The 17,780-nt window shown below is 39.0% G+C and overlaps 2 protein-coding genes across 2 annotated transcripts; both read right to left on the bottom strand.

The window, feature by feature from the left end:
- Window positions 1-39: 39 nt before the first annotated feature.
- Window positions 40-6,259, bottom strand: ndufs1 (NADH:ubiquinone oxidoreductase core subunit S1). The gene is given in 9 exon segments (XM_023951171.1): window positions 40-157; window positions 1,272-1,862; window positions 2,783-2,937; window positions 3,023-3,171; window positions 3,244-3,375; window positions 3,450-3,773; window positions 3,852-3,986; window positions 5,888-6,073; window positions 6,150-6,259. Coding segments are annotated over 6 exon segments (921 nt in total). The 3' UTR covers window positions 40-157; window positions 1,272-1,862; window positions 2,783-2,937; window positions 3,023-3,137.
- A 2,564-nt stretch (window positions 6,260-8,823) lies between these two features.
- Window positions 8,824-12,762, bottom strand: gpr1 (G protein-coupled receptor 1). Its single transcript, XM_004081934.4, has 3 exons — window positions 12,534-12,762; window positions 11,647-11,721; window positions 8,824-11,566 (listed from the first exon to the last, which is right to left on the bottom strand). The coding sequence occupies exon 3, from the start codon at window positions 11,528-11,530 to the stop codon at window positions 10,451-10,453; it is 1,080 nt and encodes a 359-aa protein (XP_004081982.1). The 5' UTR covers window positions 11,531-11,566; window positions 11,647-11,721; window positions 12,534-12,762; the 3' UTR covers window positions 8,824-10,450.
- Between the last annotated feature and the right edge of the window lie 5,018 nt (window positions 12,763-17,780).

The raw sequence follows: 17,780 nt of genomic DNA, 5'->3' as shown, positions 1-17,780 counted from the left end.
TAAGCGTGTAAATATCTGATTTGTGCACACTTTTTTTTCTTTCAGCAATAAGATGTCCTTTTATCTTGAGCACATGGCTGGCTCAATCCCAGCCTGTGCTCCTTCTGTAACAGCTCTAACACATTGGCCATGGTCTGGGAGGCTCTGCTTACAGGATCTATAGATAAAACACACGACAGGAACGATTGAAAAGAGGCAGAACTGTAAATATGTAAAATGAAGAAATCCATATTTATATACAAAGCATTGATGAATACACATTGAAGTAGTTCATAATCAGTGTGCAGTGTTGCATTGAGAATAACCCTCCTTATGGTGAGTTGGGTTACTACACCTTCACATAAATTATGAGAAATACATCAAATTTATTTTTTATTTTTTTGGAAAAGAAAGTGCATACACAAATATTTGTGCCATCAAAAACTAAGGTCAGTCATCTGTCCTTAGAGCAAAATATGAGTTTCATCCCATGACTTGTAAAATAATCATTTACTAGATATTATTATGATGATAGGAAATTATTTTTTGTAAACAGGTTGTAAATAGATGATTTTAAACAATTCGTTTGGTTAGCTCTGTACTAAATCCAAATGCTTACTCTGACACTCATTGTTTGAGACTTTTCTTTAAAGATTTGAACTCCCCCATGATTTTTTTATCGATTGTAAAAGCGTTCCCAGTGGTCTTTTAATTATGATCATGCCATTTTTAGCCAAATATAAAAAATCTGTGTTGTTTTCTAGAACATAGTTTCCACACAGAGCGGCAGTAGTTCATTGCAATTTCTTGAGTTGTGGACAGGACCATTGGCATGGAGCAACCCCCACCCCCAATTCCTCTCCCTGTTGCAGATAACTTTCTGTTTACCCTCTCTGCTAGCTTACAGTCCCTCACAACCCCAACCTAACATTATCCATACAATAAAAATGGCCACATTGGAGTTGTTCAGCCATGCACAGCTCAGACGAGGAAAGCAGAGACGTATATAGATCTATTTGTCTACAAGTGCATGCATTAGAATGGAGCGGGGCAGGGAACCTGTGGCCCTCCCTTCGTATTTTCAACGTCACAATTAAGCTCATACAGAATATGTCCTCCATCATCAGAAAAACGCCAAAAGAACATGTTAAAAACACCCAAAACTTAATTTTTATTGGAGTGTGTCTATAAAGAAAAATGTTGAAACTGAATGTTAAAAAATGTGATAAATTAGAAGTATCAATGAAAAGTCAAGACCTCTAATTCTCCGTTTGGATCACTGATAAACCCACCTGTCATATAGAAGTCTCTCACGGTAAGCTGTGGAGGAACAATAGGTTCTGTTAGGAGAGCCTAGTTGACTGAAACAGATGGGGGGCAGGCGGACAATAACATAAAGTATGACAGACTGAGAAATTCACAGAACGCATCCAGCTGTGCTTGACTTCTCAGCCTGTTGAAGTGCAGGTAAAGTGTAGGTAAGGTACATGCTAACGTTAAACAGCTCAGCAACCTGTTTAGCACAGTTGGCTTCCACAATGTTGTCATTTCCAACCAAATTTGGGGAAACTTCTGCCAGTCGGTTCCGCACCTCATCCAGAGAGTCTTATGGTAGTTTCACTCCTGCAAGCTTAATTAGAAATGTACAACAAGTTCAAGCCTTCTATTTTGTTGAACGTAACATGCCGACACTGTTTTCTAGTGAAACTCAGAAATGGCTCTGATGATCCTCCAGTCCTCCCTGGCCAAGCCTTAAGGAGTCACAGCAACTCTGGTCTACTGCGCCCGGCCCTCTGTGTTCACGTAGGTGCCGCATTTTTCAGTATAAGCAGCGCCGGGGAGAATTATGTCCGCTATTGGGGCCCCCACGTCGCCATGGTGACCTGGGTAATTGTAAGTAAAGTATTGAAATGTTGATGCTGTGGATTCCTCCTGCTGCTGAAGTGGAAAGATTGACTTCAACTGTTGCTCCACCTAACTCTGATCTCATTTCAGTTTTAGTTGAGTCATGGAGAAAAAGCTTCACCCATTTTTCACATCTTTGAAATCGTTTATTGGCCTTCTCCACTGAGGGAATTTTCCTGGGTTTGAGACACCACTCTGTATGTCCCCAGCTAAAGGTAGTCTATTTAAGTGTACTACCAATATACTTAGTATTTACATAAAAATGAGTCAGTATACTTGAAGTTTCCTTTTTTATAGCACGGTCCGGGTGAATACTCAATTCTGATTGGCTGCTGGATGTGGATTAAAAAGTGATAATCCACAGAGAAAATGCACACCTACAAAAGAAGTTCCGGTCACATAACTCCAATGTTTTATATCACTGCGCTGGACTAAATGCTAGTTAATTACCAGAGAAAATAAATTTTGTTCAACCTTTTTTTTTTTTAAATCCACCAAAAACTACAATTCCCAGAGCCCCGCCCCTTCACATTTGGTATCATTAAAAAGCTCCAAATGTTCTTGGTAGATACTAAAAGGAGTTCACTCAGTAGTATGTGATGGTTTGAAGATATTCTGGTTTAGAAATGTCCTCTATAGAGGACACATTTGCATTACTGAGGAGGATTATTTAAATTTTGCAAACTTAAAATGTTCCAAATTAGTCTGAAGAAATTTTCAGTTAGTATACGTCCTACACTACAGTGTAGACTTGCTATACTTTCACTCATATACTTGATAAAACAAACTGCGCGTGTACTACTTTTTGCTAAGGGTGTGCAGAACCGGACGTGTTGGAATCAGTACCTATTGGAGACAACAGACTGACCAGATACAAAAAAAAAGAAAAAAAGTTGACCTTAATATATAACCAAGATGTCATCTGGGAAATCCTGTCGGGTAACGCAGCCAGAATCAGCCCCGAGCAGGAACAAAACTTTGGGTGGGTTCTCCCTGATAATCTTCACCCCTGGCTTGTACCCAAGATCAAGTGCTGCCACCTGACTGGCCACCCTGATCACAAAGGCAAATAGCATGTTTTACTCTGAAATCCCTTCTGAACCTCATGCTGGTGCTGACATTTCTGGAAACGCATCACCTGTGAAGCACGTTGACAATCTTCCACGTGTCTTCTACGTGAGCGTTCTGAGCGATGCTGGACACGGCAGCCATTACTGCAGCCCCATACTCCCTCTGCAGGCAGCTGCTGCCAACTACAACAACAGGGTGCTTCGCTTCGGCCACAGCCTGTAACAGGTTGGACATTGTTAGAGAAACATTCTAGATCACGGAAAATGTTAACTCAGACTGAACTGTCACCTGGTTCCTGAAGCAATTTCTTGTAGAACTTTTGGAGATTCTCCCAGATGATCATACGTGTAACTGAGGTCCACTGGCTTTCCCACCAGAGCCACATGTAAATCATTGTGCAGCCAGCTGCAGCAGTTTACACTAAAACAACATTTTTTCACTTTCTTTTTCTCATTTTTGTCACTGATATCACATTTAAAGAAACTTTTTTTCACCTTTTTCGGATGAAAAGAAGAGCCTCATTGCGCGGGTTAGTGCACACCAGCAACAGCAGGTCAGCTTCCTCAATCCCAGCAATACCAGTGTTAAGAAGATAGCAGCGACATCCCGTCCTTCAGCTCCTTGCAACTTTCAAAACATGTCATTCAATAAAGCTGCATCAAAAACCACATTCTTTTATTTTTTCATGTTGAAAACCGCTTACTGCTCCAGCCACTTGTGCAAGCACATCCTCCCAGGACGCAGGCACCAACTGCCCTGAGTCATCCTTCACCAACGGCTGAGTCAGCCTCTGCCGCTTCAGCCCATCATAGGCAAACCTGTCACAGGAGATTGAAATATGAGGCAGACAGACGCAGGAGCCCGTAAACCTAACTGCGATGTGACAAGGAGCGGACCTGGTTTTGTCCGAGATCCACTCCTCGCTGATGTCCTCGCTAAGGCGAGGCTGAACTCTCATGACCTCTCCGCCCCACGTGCTCAACACGATGTTGCTGCCCACAGCATCCAGAACGTCAATGGATTCAGTCTTCCTGTTAGGAGTGATTAGAAACAGAATAGTTAGAAACTCCCTTTTACACTAACTTTTACTTTTATTACACTGATGGTTTAAACTTGATTCACTATGTATTATCATCTCAAAATTATATTACAGAGCACAACCAAGACTATTGTCTCGTAACATTCCTCCATTATCCTCCCCGTTTATCTTTCTGTGTCCTGGTGTATGCGGTCTGGCAAATGTCTGTGATAACCTCAGAGAGATCTGACACTTTAAGCTCTCTGACCTTCGAACATCTAGCCTGCAACAACTTGGGGGTGGGTTTTTCACACCATGAACCATCGGATGAGGTTCTGAATATGCAAATGCAAGGTATATATACCAAGCCTATTTCTGAGTTCCTTTGTTCGGACTCTGATGCAACAACCCTGTTCATCTGTCTGTAAAGGCCTGTTCACACCGGGACGAATTTCGCCGGCGATTTTCGCCGACGTTTAACGCCTCGTGACTAAACAAAGGGCACCAATGAGAGTGTGCACACCGAGGCGAAAAAACGCCACGCGCCAAAGCGTCGAAAAAAAAAAACGCCTCGGGTTCGTTTTTTTTTTTAGACGCGTCGCGTCGAAATCTATTCGACCAATGAGAATGGCGCTTTTGCACACGTGCCTGGAGCTTCTGAAGTTACAGTAAAACACAACTTGGGGGCGCTCAAACACAAAACTGCCTTGCTGAGCACACATACCAGCGAAGAAGTTAGACGCCAAGTAGCGTCTACACTGCCGCGAAGAAATAATGACGGACATTCTTAAATATCCCCTTACCAAGTACCAGTTGGAGCTACTGATGCTTGAAATATTCATGTTTTCTTTGTATGATTTTGACAAGCGCGTAAATACTTGCTCTCTTCTTCTGAGTGAAAAGCGACTTTAAGAATCGTAAAGTTGCGCAGTGCCACCTTGTGTACAGGAGTATTTCTGTTTACATTAAGCGCCATCTAATGTCAGGGAATGAAATTGCATGTTCGCTCGGCTCATCGTCAGCGAAAATCGCCTGGGTGTGAACACAAAAGACGTGGCGAAAAACGCTGGCGAATAACGCCTGGCGAATATTCGTCCCGGTGTGTACGGGCCTTAACCCTGCGTACAAATTTGTGCTCTTTGTGCGGAGTAAACCTACAAAAAGATAAGTAGCTGTTTCTGAGTCATTGTTCATTTATTACTGTGTGCAAGAAACTGACGGGGTACGAACTAATTTTTAATACAGTCCTTTCTAGAGAATCCAGTTTCTTCACACTTCCCGAAGACAAAAGAAAACAACGATCATAAAATGTTTCTGGTTTTAAGTCCCACTCCGATTTTCGATTTTTCAAAGTGTTCCCAGTGGTCTTTTAATTATGATTACGTTGTTTTCAGCCAAAATTAAAAAAGACCTGTGTCGTTTTCTAACTCATAGTTTCTGCAGAGCCGCAGGAGTTCATTCAAAATATGCTTCTGAGTTGTGGGCGGGGACTGTTGGCGCAGAACAACCACACAACCCTTTCCCATCACCCATAAATGAGAGCTCTCAGTTTCCATGCCATCTTCCTAGCTCACAGCCCCTCACACCTGCAACCTATCATTGCATGTGCAACAAAAATGGTAAGCAATATTGGAGCTATCCAGCCGTACAGTTGTGAGCCAGATGCCAGCTCAGAAGAGGAAAACAAAGACGTATGTGAATCTAGCCATCTACAAGTCACAAAAAAGCTCTTTTTCCCGATTCACAATGATTTGAATAAAGAAAAATACTAAAAAATGCAATTTGAAACCTAGTTTTCTATATTTATGTCCTCCATCATCAGGAAAATGCCACAGTAACATGATAAAAACACCAAAAACAACATTTTCATTGGAGTGGGTCTTTAATGTGCTGTAAACAATTATAGAGGGAAACCTGGTCTCCCATGGGCGAGCCGTGAAAGCGTATGGCTTTGATGTCAGGGCTCCAACTGGGCCTATATCGATAAGGTTAACAGACAACGCGGACATGATCATCTTCTCCACGTGGGTGCCAATCTGCAAGTCGTTGCCCTTCCCAGTGGTGCCAAGATCCTCCACGCCTGCAATCTCACTGGCAAAACTGCAGAAAGCAAGAATTCCGCCTACAGAGTCACACAACGCTACAGCAACTTGGTTAAGACTCAACGTGGCCCAACCGCACACAGCGGGTGCACTGTATACAGCGAGTCATGATGTTTTTGACGAGAGGGCTGATGTTTTTGTCTTCCACAGCTCTTTTACCCTCTGTGAAGCGGCCAAACTGCATGGACCGGTCTTTCACATAAACACAGACTAAACCTCAGAACCGAGTCCGTCTAAACAAAAACTAAAAAGCCTGTCTTTGATTTACCTGTAGATCGCATTCACCCCCTCGGTCGCAAATTGGACAATCTAAAGGATGATTAGCCAGGAGGAACTCCATGACACCGTCTTTGTAAAAAAAAAAAAAAAAAAAAAAGAAACATTTAATTTGACAGAAAATACATTTTATAGCTCAACTAAAAGCATCAAACATTTTGTGCTACATAAAATGGTGCTTATGATTTTTAAAATGATCAAACCTTCCTGGTTTTGTCAGGATTGGTTAAAATGTTCCAGCCTTTCATAACAGGCATTGCACAAGCAGCAACTGGCTAGAAAGCAAACCAGACCCCCTTTTTTATTTTGACAATGCATGGCATTCTGGACAGGAGGAGGAAAAAAAAATAACCTACCTTTGGAACTTGCTCCACAAGACACATCCAACAGTTTCCTGCAACTGACAAGCGTCCAGCAACTGCCTTTTCACACGCCTGTGATGGAGTTGAATCAAATATCAACTACCTGAGATGTACATAAAACGTACCGTCTTAGAGGGTACCATGAAATTCCTCCGTTACCTGCAACACAGTAGTTCCTGGCTCCACCATGACAGGCTTTCCATCCACAAACACCTCCAGGAGGTTCCTGGCAGCTGCTGCTGCCGTTGCAGTGCGAGCTGCAGAGAATCAGACACAGGATCCCTTTTTATTTTAATATTTTACACTGGTATCACTTCAGTCCTTCTAATCCAGGAGTCTGCAATCTGAGGCTCTGGAGCTACATCTACTCTGTTAGGTTTTTATTGTGACTTTCTTTGGCTTTGAATAAAAAAGCAAACTATTTGAATAAAATATGGGTTTGTGGTTTTGGTTGATTAAGTTTTGCCATTTTTGATTAGAGTATAAAATATGTTAATGAAAGTTTAATCTACTGTCCATTCATCCATAATGACAGAAAATGCCATGCTTGACTTGCTTTTTTACTTTTATTGAATTTAATAAAACTGCTGAAGCAGGAGGATCTTATTTGATACAGGATGTGTTTTATTTTGAAAGGAACTTGGATGGGCTGCTGTCAAAATAAAATAAATTAAAGTTGTTATTTGTGTAAAAATATAGTAGTATAATTTAGATAAATTAAATTAATGACTTAATACCCACAAAAAAAGTCTGTATACCTAAACATAAAGTGGGACATTGTGAATTTGGGTAAGAAACTGGACCAAATCTGGCTCTGCAGACCCTTCTAATCCAAGAGGCGGCACAAGCCCTAACCGGTTCATTTTAGGCTGCAACAGCCTGGTATCCAAAGTGAAAGCTTTCAAACCTGTAATCCTGCATTTAATCCATCAAGTAGAACAAAGTAAGGATGGCAAAGCAGCACCTAAAACCTTCCAACTTCGCCAGAGTAAAGCACAGTTGTTGTTAATAAAAACACAGACACCCCCTACCTCCACTACTATGAGATGCAGACAAACCCAAACCCCCTCCGGCGACAGCCACTGGAAAAAGACTGCGCCCCGCAACAGGGAAACGCAACATACTGAAAACGCAACAGCATCAGCCGTTAGCAACAAGAAACATGCACGCGGGAGAAAACAACAAATGCTAAAAAACCGTGAGCTGAATGACCCACGCGGCTAACAACAGAAGTAGCTAGCTCATATGGTTTCCAAAATGAGATAATAATAGAGATATTATGGTTCTGCAGTAAAATATTCTTTACTTTAAATTAAAAACCGTTACAACCTTAGCTAGCGATAAATAAAAAGCTAGTTTATAGATGATCCAAACTGCCTTTACATTTATTTGAAGTGGTTTTCTTACCTAACCAGAGTTCTCGGAGTGTTTACAACGCAGATTGTGCAGTCTTCCTATTCTGCTGCGTCACGGATTACCTTAATCCGAATTGGAGGTACACGTTCCCATTTACATTTTAACAGTGTAGTAAAAGGATTTAAACTGAAAACGTTTCTTTAGGCTTAATACAATACAATAAAATAATTTATCCCTGCACGCATATTTCTTGGAGCTAGACAATCTTTTAATACAAAATAATCATAACTCTTTACATCAAGATCCAATAACTTTTGTCCCTCCCAAAAAACGGAATCAATGCGACTTCAATTCACGAGTTCAGAACTCCATTAAATATTATTTTTTTAAAATACACTTTCTATTTAATGCCATTTTTGGGGATGATGAAAAGCTGTCTTTGTATAAGTAGAGATAAAAGTGGAATTCATTTGATAAATTCTCACATTAAAAAGCTTAAAGAATTATTTTAAGAGACATCAGTTCATGGATTTTATTAACAAATATTATTTTATCACTATATTAAGTTGATATAAATTCTTTGGTGTATATTTTATTACAAATTAGTCACAGAAATATCATACATAATATGTCCTGTTATTGCCCCCCCCCCCCCCCCCCACTTGTTTTCCCACAATTCTTGTTTTTTGTGTCTTATCTTCATTGCATCACTCATTTATTTCCACATGTTAACTTTCACCGTTTTTTTTTTGTCTTGGGTTTGTTTTCCATTTCCATTCCTGTGTTGATTTAGTTTTAAAAGTAGTATTTCTTACATTCCTTAAAATTTTATTTAATAACATCCCGTCTATACCTGAAAGGCTGCATCTGTGTCATCTCTTCCACATATTTTAGTTCAGTTAAAGAAGAAAATCAATACAATGCGGCTATTCAAAAATGTTTTCTACAGTAATTGACAGTAATGTGTCACAAAAGCTGACTTCTTGTAGCAAAAAAATCCCAAATTCCTTTCTGCCTGCTCATGTTTTCTTTGCAGGCACATATGGAAGCCGCTAAGCAAACAATTCCAGTTTTGCTGGTCTGGGTCAACTTCAAAGAAAGCACAGGAAATGTCTCTATTGGTAATGAGATCCTTATAGAGAATAAAGAAATTGCACATTTTGACTTGTGTAAAACTTTACATCTTGTTTCCATTTTGGAAACTTCATGAAACATTAAAGTTGAATTTTATGTAACAGAAAAACAAAGAAAAAGGAACAAAAGGATTAAAATAAGTACTTTTTATTATTAAAAAGTAAACACTATAAATGTTTTGGGGAACAAAAACATATTTAAGACCCACTGTGATATATAATTGTGCTTTTAGTATTTTTTGGGGCATTTTTCTGAGGATGGAGGACATGTATAAAAATGTAGGTAAATACTGCATTTCTGAGTTTTTCTTTGTTCAAATTGTGGTGAATCAGACAAAAACATGCTGCTTGAAAAAAATGCATGTTTGTGATGTCAACGCACACAAGCTCCGTGCTCCGCTCCTTAGATGCATCCACTTAGACAAATAGATCCATGTTCGTCTTCGTTTTCCTTATCTGAGCAGGTATCTAAATCAGAATTGTACAGCCGGATAGCTCCAATATTCCTTGTGCTTTTTGTTGCACCGGTAATGTTAGGTTGGGGTTGTGAGGGGCTGTAAAATAGCGGGAGAGCATGTAAACAGAGTGCCCTCAGCAATGGAAATTGCAAATCAGAGGCACATTTCTAATGAACTCCTGCCGCTGTGCAGAAACTATGTCCAAGAAAACAACAGTTGCTTTTTAAAACTGCATAATCATAATTACCGTAAAAGACCACTGGGAACACTTTTAAAACTAATCAAAAGATGATCAGAGTGGGTCTTTAAAATTAAAAACCTTTTTTTTAAACAGAAACTTGCATAAATATTTTGTAATACGTTTAATGTGCTAATTATTTCAGCGATATATACATTCTACAAATAGCAAATTCTGTTTAAAATGGTCATTAATCAATAATATCTAATGATCAGGAGGCAAAAAAATTTGTCATCCTATTAGTAGTTTAAAAAAGACTTGACACAATAGTTGCCATGGAGATTTTTGCACAGATGTCCAAATCAACTCATTTGTGGCTCATTAGTTTAAAAAAATGAAATGTTCTACCTATAAAACTGAAATGGATGAAGACTGACGACTGGACCACATGTCAGTCTTTCTTCTATGAATTTTCAAATAAAAAAAACAAAATGAAACAAAGCAGAGAAATCTCGACCTTCGAGCGGAGACAGTTCACAGCTGATAAAGGAACAGTTATCTTCCACAAACTCTTTTTCAAGGACAGCTTCACACGGGTGAGGATGAGTTCTGTCACAGCTCTGATGAAGCCACAGGCTCGTCTGGGAGTCCGTCCAGAGGAACAGCGGGCACAGACTCTATCTCTGTGGCGGAGATGGACTGGCTGAGCTCTCTGAGGGAGTTCTTGGTTATGTCCAGACAGGCACGCTTCAGGATGTGGCGCACCTTTTTGCCTAGAAGCATGTAAAGCAAAGGGTTGAGGCAGCTGTTGAAAAACCCTAAGCTGGTGACCAGTGGTAAACCGGATTTTAGGATATTGTGGAATTCCTTGGAAGAATGGATGGACAACTCCAGCAAGTTGAAAATATGAAAAGGCGCCCAGCACAAAAAGAAGGCCACAATGATAGCCGTGATGGTTTTGGAAAAGCTGGACTTGCAAACTGAACCCCCAGACTGACTGACTCTGACAGACAGAAAAATGCCAGACACACAAATAGCTGTAAACGGAAAAAAAAAGCCCACAGTCGTCCGCATGACCACCATGGAAATGTGAATCGTCATAGCCGTGTGTAAATTGTGTATGTGGAAGTTATTGAAGCACACGACTTTGTCATACAAGAGCACGGTGTCACGAAAAATGAGAGCAGGGCAGCTCAGGAAGGCAGCCAGCATCCAGATGCAGCCGCACACGGACCAGGCTCTCTGCACTGTGCGGCATCTCTGAGACCAATTCAGATGCACCAGTGACACGTATCTGTCTATGCTGATAACGGTGAGGAAAAGGACGCTGGCGTACATGTTCATGGACAACACAAATGAGTTCATCTTGCATATGGCCACACCAAAGTTCCAGTGGAAGTCCCTCAGGATGTAATCGACATAAAAGGGCAGGAAAAGCACAAAAACAAAGTCTGCCAGGGCCAAATTGAGCAGCCAGACACTATTTACTGTCCTTTTGCTTTTGAATGCGGTCACCCAAATGACCGTTCCATTTCCAATGAGCCCAATCACAATGCATATGATGTAGATGACCACTGAGATGATGTGGATGGTTTCCATTTGCTCGTGGTTCACTTTAAGGTCCTCAATGTCGCCATTCTCCAGATAATACTCATAGGAGTAGTTTCCGTAATCCTCAGCAGAGCCAGCCATTGTTGAAGAGAAGTGGCCTCTCCACTGTCCGCTGATCTGTGGAGGGAAAACCTCGTAATAAGGTTGAACTTTACGTCAAATGACTTAATACTGGTCTCCTAACACGATGTTCTCACCTCACACTGTAATTTGTCTGTTGTTCCGATGTTCCAGCTTCCTGTGTGGAAGCAAGACTTGGGTGTGCCCCGCAACTTTGTGTCAACATCCATTTAGAAAAAACGGGACAGAGGAATGCAAAAAGAAAGAAAATGATTAAACAATTTTTCTACTTCAAGGATTTTAAATGCAGTTTTATAATATGTCCCGTAATATCATCCAAATAAATACATAAATGGAAAAAATGACAGCGTTAAAGAGGGCGTTGAAAACAAGTAAGTCACTATTCTGTAAATGATGAGATAGACAATAACCACTTCCCTTTTGGAATATTTCCAAAATCTATTGCCTTTAAAGCACTTCTTTGTGTTATCCAATAAGAAAATGCAATAAGGAACTTTTTGTCAAAGTTTAAATCATTTAATAAAGAATAGTGTTTAAAATGTTCAGTTGAAATAGGTGCAAAAAAGTTACTTTATTCATAGATGTGAAAAAATATGTCCTTTGTTTACCATCGTACTGTTCTGATTATTTCAAAAAAGAATGTATCCAAGTATTGCAAAATATTTGTTATTGGAAGTAGTCTGTTAATTTTTGTATTTTTTCATTTTACTTGTATGGTCTTTTCTGATTACCCTGACTTGATTTTTACATGAATAATCAAATAAAGTTTTCTTTAAAAAAAAAGTTACATGCGCTTTGTTGACTCGCTAAACTAAGTAAACTATCAATTATTTATAATAAACCGTCTGGGGATGTTTTTAAAAACAACATTACGAAGAAAATGACGATGTTATCGAAATGTGAACAACTTCTACAATTACTGTGAAATCTACAGCTTGTTCCTTGAAACAAACTAAAGTCCAGATGTCTTTTCTCCAGCTCTGAGGCGCAGACCTCCTCTTACCTAAACCAGCAGCTTTCTGGTGTTTGGGGGAAACTCCTGCAGGAAATCTGAGATCTGCTCAGCTTTGGGAGGTTTCCCGATGCCGGCTTGGTTTTCTGTCTGCTTCTCCTTCCTCAGTCTCTGATTCTTCTGAGCTGCGAGTGAAGTCCGTCCGTGACTCTGTCCTCTCCGAGACTGTCAGTGGTTCAGATGTGCCGTGGGCGCGCCACGGCGCAAACTAGAGAGAGAAGAAGAAGAAAAAAACTATCTGAGGGGAGAAAGCTTTTATTCAGAGCGGCTGGGGCCTCAGGGTAAACCAACAGCCCAAGCCTTTACTCCCCAAAGGAGAACTTTGAAATCCGCCTTTTTTGAGTGTTTATTTTTCTGATTTGAGTTTAAACATTTCTCTTTCTGCACTTTTTTTTTTTACCTCTGCTTGGGTGGGACTCATGGCAATATCTGGATTAGTTCTTAGAAAAACTTTGAACTTATTTCTAGTGTTAGGCAACAAAAACGAGGACTTTGATTCATAAATGTATACTTTAAGATCTGGGGGAGGAAGTGCATTATATGGATCTGAGTCATGATGCTTTATAATATCTATTGAGATCCAAATAAACAAAACAAAAGTAGGAGAGATTTTTTTTACTGCCAGGACTCTGACACTCAACTTAGAAAAAGTCAAAAGTGAAACAGTTACAATTTTGTCATTCAAGTCTTTTTCCAATTAGAAAAAAACCCTCAAACTTTATGATTTGGTAGCATAATCTACAGCTCAAATAATATTCAAAGCAGAAAACAATATCGCTATAAAGTATATATATATATATATATATATATATACAACCATTATTCGTTAAACGAGAGGGAACATATACTTTCAGGGAAAATCAAAATATTAAACACAAGGCACGCACAAACAAAAAACGATTTTGTGCATAAACATTTGGAGCAAGGCTGAGGAACAGGACCAGTTTACATGTGTCCAAATGAGTTTAAGGACAAATATCAAAATAGGATCATTAAATACATATGTAAGACATAAGTACACATACATATTGGATATTGTGTATATAAATTCAAACTGTAGGGGGATGCACTTGGGTGTGTTGGGGAATATGATTTAAATGAAACCAGATGAGTGTTTATACATGACACATGAATGTCGAATGTATGTTTCTATGTATATTTATATATGTTTAATTACATGTGTGTGTGTGTGTATGGGCATCTGAAGATGTACTCATTACAAAGGGAACAGGACTATAATAGATAGTGGGTATACTGGGTGTGGTAATAAGTTTGGTCTAGGGCATGGAGGTGAGAGTTTAAAAGGCTTTGACTTCTTCTCACTCCCTTTCGGATATTTTTTTTGTTCCTCTTGTCCTACGTTTCCTTTAGATCATGTGTCCGAAATTGAATATTATCGAATCGTATTGTGTCATGTTAAAAGAAAGAGATGAAAGAAGAACTTTTAGAATTTTAAAATAGAAATCGTAGCAACAAATGTAAAAATCTCAAAACACAAGAAACAATCATAAAAGGTGTTAATATTCTGAAACTTTGGCCACTTTTTTCAGCAGTCACAAAAACAAAGCATCCCCACAAAGACTCTTGTTTCAAAAAATAATAGAAAAATAATCTCATAAAGAAATAAAAATTGTTTTCTTAAAATTAATATTCTTTGTAAGACCATTTCGTACTCCATAGGCAGTATTTTTTTTTTTGGCCAAAGGGTTAAAAATGTTTGACTTATTTCTAATGGGCCTGTTTTGCAGTGCATTTAACCCTCTCCTCTGCATGCTCCTTAGTCACACCAACCATCCGCATGTCCTCTTTCACCACATCTATGAACTTCCTCTTTGATCTTCCTCTTTCTGTGATTGCTCCAACCTCAACATTCATAATAGTTTCAACATTTACAAAAGAAAAACCACTCCATACAAGTATTTGATCCTACATACATACAAAGGTATTATGCTGCTGTCTAAAAACAACATTATTTGAGAGTTTTTCCATGTCTGCTGAATTGGATGCAAGTTCATACACATTTATTAGCTCTGTCAAATTCTTAATACCGTCTTCCAAATAGTTTGTAATGAGACATAAAAGAGGCAGTCCTCATTTAAGGCAGCAGTTAAAAGGCTTTAATTATATATTAATCATATCTTTATCCTAAAAAAATCTGTTTCTACTTGGACCTCCATCCCAAACACCGATGTTTTTACAAGAATGTTGAAAAAGACAGTCATAAATCAGATGATTTGCTGTTCACAAATTGCATAAACTGGTGTAGTTCCTTTAAAGACGTCTTTCACTTTTGAAAATGTGGACGGACTTAACAATTGCAGACTCCGGAGGGCATGTTTTTGTCGCATCGCAGACCACAGGAACCCAAAAGGCTTTCTCGTCTCTGGACCACGCTGCCTTGAAGGGCAGAAAATCTCTGCAGGTTTCCTGCATGAAAGGTCCGGTCCAACATGTGGTTCCAAACAATGCCCAGTTTTTCACTGAGAGCACTTCAAAGGTATAAACCCAATGGAAATCTGTACATGTTGGGTTTGGTTGAGCAGAATTTTTTTATACTTTAACTCAAAGCTTAAACAGAAGGAGAGAAAGAATACAGATCAGAGTTCAGGTCATGTGCTGACTCGCTCTGAAAGCTTCCTAGCCACAATCAGGAAATTGTGTTTTTAATTTATTTAGTAATGTTTTTTTAAATAAAATTTTATTATTAAAAAAATCAGGAAATTAAACCGAAGGATGTAATTCCTGAAAGTATTGTGAGCAGCTGCTTTTATCTTATTTCAGTATGCCACTCTTTTAAGATATTCAAAAAGTAGTCTATTTACAAGTATACCTATACTAAAAGTGAGGCAGTATAAAGTATACTATTTATGTACTATCTGTATCCCTTGTGCTATCCTAGATGACCCCACCCTTGCATTGACGTGTTCTCCCTACCATGACAAAGGTGGATAAAGGTGGAAAGATTTCATGTAATCCATGGACACCAGTGAAGATCACAAATCATTGAAGAAAAAGGTTCAGAGCACTGTCTAGTGGGTCTAGATGACCCAACTCCCAATGGTAAAATGCCTAGGATAGCACAAGGGTTATATTGTAAAGATGAAAGGTTACAATTTAGTCTGAAGAAGTATTCAGTTAGTATATTTCCTACACTAACTGGTCTGTACTTGCCATAATTATGCTCAAATATAACTAATGAGATAAACTTCAAGTTTTTGCCAAGGAGAATTCAATTTGTGATGGAAGAAACTTGAACTATGAATCACCACACATGTGAGGAAGGTGGTGTCATGTAAAATTCTAAAACAAATCTTAACATTTCAAAATTTTTGGCAGAGAAGCAGCAATAACAGGAGGAGTTGTGAAATCTGCAAATTATAAGTGAAACAGTCACAATCCAGTAAATTAGCCACTTGTCCTGCAATCTTATCGGCCCCTGACTGAAAAATAAATGTTTTCTCGAATCAAATAACTTTCTCTGTATCTTCAGGCACTTTTTTTCTTTTTTTTTTTTTTCCTACGGTCCTTTGTCTGTTCTCATTTTCCCTTAAAAAAAAAGGGTGCACATGGTGATTTCTTGTCTGGTTCTGCTTTGCTCAACTCCCACCTGCAACTGTTTACTGTCTGATCTCCACTCTTCCATTTCCCCGTCCCATCTCAGCCATGCTGCTCATCATGCCTGCTCTTCTGAGGATTTATGTCTGATTTCCCAGCATTTTTAAGTAGTTACGAGTTTGACCTGCTGCTGAACTGCTGCAGCCTCTTGTGTTCTGAGCAGATTACATCCATGGAGCAGCCACGGTAAACTCGCTGTTTAAGGTTCTGCAATGCAGGTTTTTACTTATGAAACTGGGGACTGTTTTTCTTTTGAGATTAGATGCACCTTCACCCCCTCCTATCTCTTTGGTTGTGTTCTCAGAATTGTTTTTTTTATATATCTATAGTTTTGTTGTTTTTTTTCCTGGGGGGGGGGGGGTGTTGCATCATACATTTATTTATTTTCTACAACATAATACTCTGATTAATTGTGTTTGCTGGCTCTTATCCCAGCTGTTGCCCTTGGGAGACTTCCAGTATAAGTCATCAGAATGTCTCACATTATGACACAGACAGGCAATTTCTCCAAACTTGCTCTTTTGGATTGTGGGAGGAAGTTGGATCACCCAAAAAAAAAGATAAATATTCACCCTGATGAAAATTGTGTTTTCTAACATGTTCTTGTGGCATTTTTTTTTAAAGATGGAGACATTCATCAAGAAAAATAAGCTTAAAATTGAAATTCTGAGCATTTCTTCGTTCAAATTGTTGTGAATCCGGATCATAAAAATACCGATGGAAAAAGTCTGTAGCAGTGACCTAGGTGCTGCATTTGACGGGCTAGTTCCCTGCTCCGCTCCATTCTGATGCATCCACTTGCAGACAAACAGATCCCTGTAGGCCACTGTACATCTTTTTTTTCTAGTCTGAGCTGGCATCTGGCTCAAAACTGTACGGCTGGATAACTCAAATATTGCTCACCATTTTTATTGCACCTGTGATGTTAGGTTAGAGGTTTGAAAAGCTGTGAGCTAGAGGGAGAGGGTGCAAACAAAGGAATGATAGAAAATTTGGGACTGGCATACTCCAGGCCAACTGTCCCATTTACAACTCAGAGGCATATTTATAATAAACTGCCGTTCTGCAGAACTATCCTAGAAAATGACACAGAATTTTCATGATTTTGGCAAAAAAACGTATAACCGTTACAAGACCACTTGAAAGCTTTTACAATAGATCCAAAGATGATTGGTGTGGGTCTTTAAAGACTCTCAACCCAATCACCTTTTGAGTTATTTTTGAGAAATCATTCTAAAGTGCAAGATCATTACACACACAAACCAATTTTTTGTTTTACTTTGTGCAATAAGCCTTTACCTGCCTTGTGTCACCAGCAGAAGGTGAAGGTTAGTAGTCTAAAATAGTAGCAAACATGAGGAAATACAAACATTAAATTAAAAACTGAGCAAAATAAGCTTCAACTGGTGCTATCAACTTCCATGAATTAAAAAAAAGAAATATGTCACTTTTGTTTTATATGAATAAAGACTTCAAAACAGAATTATAAAATCAATGAAGGTTTTTGTTGTAGAGTTATCTTTTCCCACTAAGCTGATCTACAAACTAAAATTATAGCGACATGAAAAGTGAACCTCCAATCTCCCTAAAAAAGACAGAAAAAACAACATTAAGTTCTTCTAG

This window comes from Oryzias latipes, chromosome 21 (assembly GCF_002234675.1).
Source record: "Oryzias latipes chromosome 21, ASM223467v1".
NCBI classification, from domain to species: domain Eukaryota; kingdom Metazoa; phylum Chordata; class Actinopteri; order Beloniformes; family Adrianichthyidae; genus Oryzias; species Oryzias latipes.
Note: the sequence above shows the minus strand (reverse complement) of the source record. Positions and strands in the feature narration are given on the sequence as shown.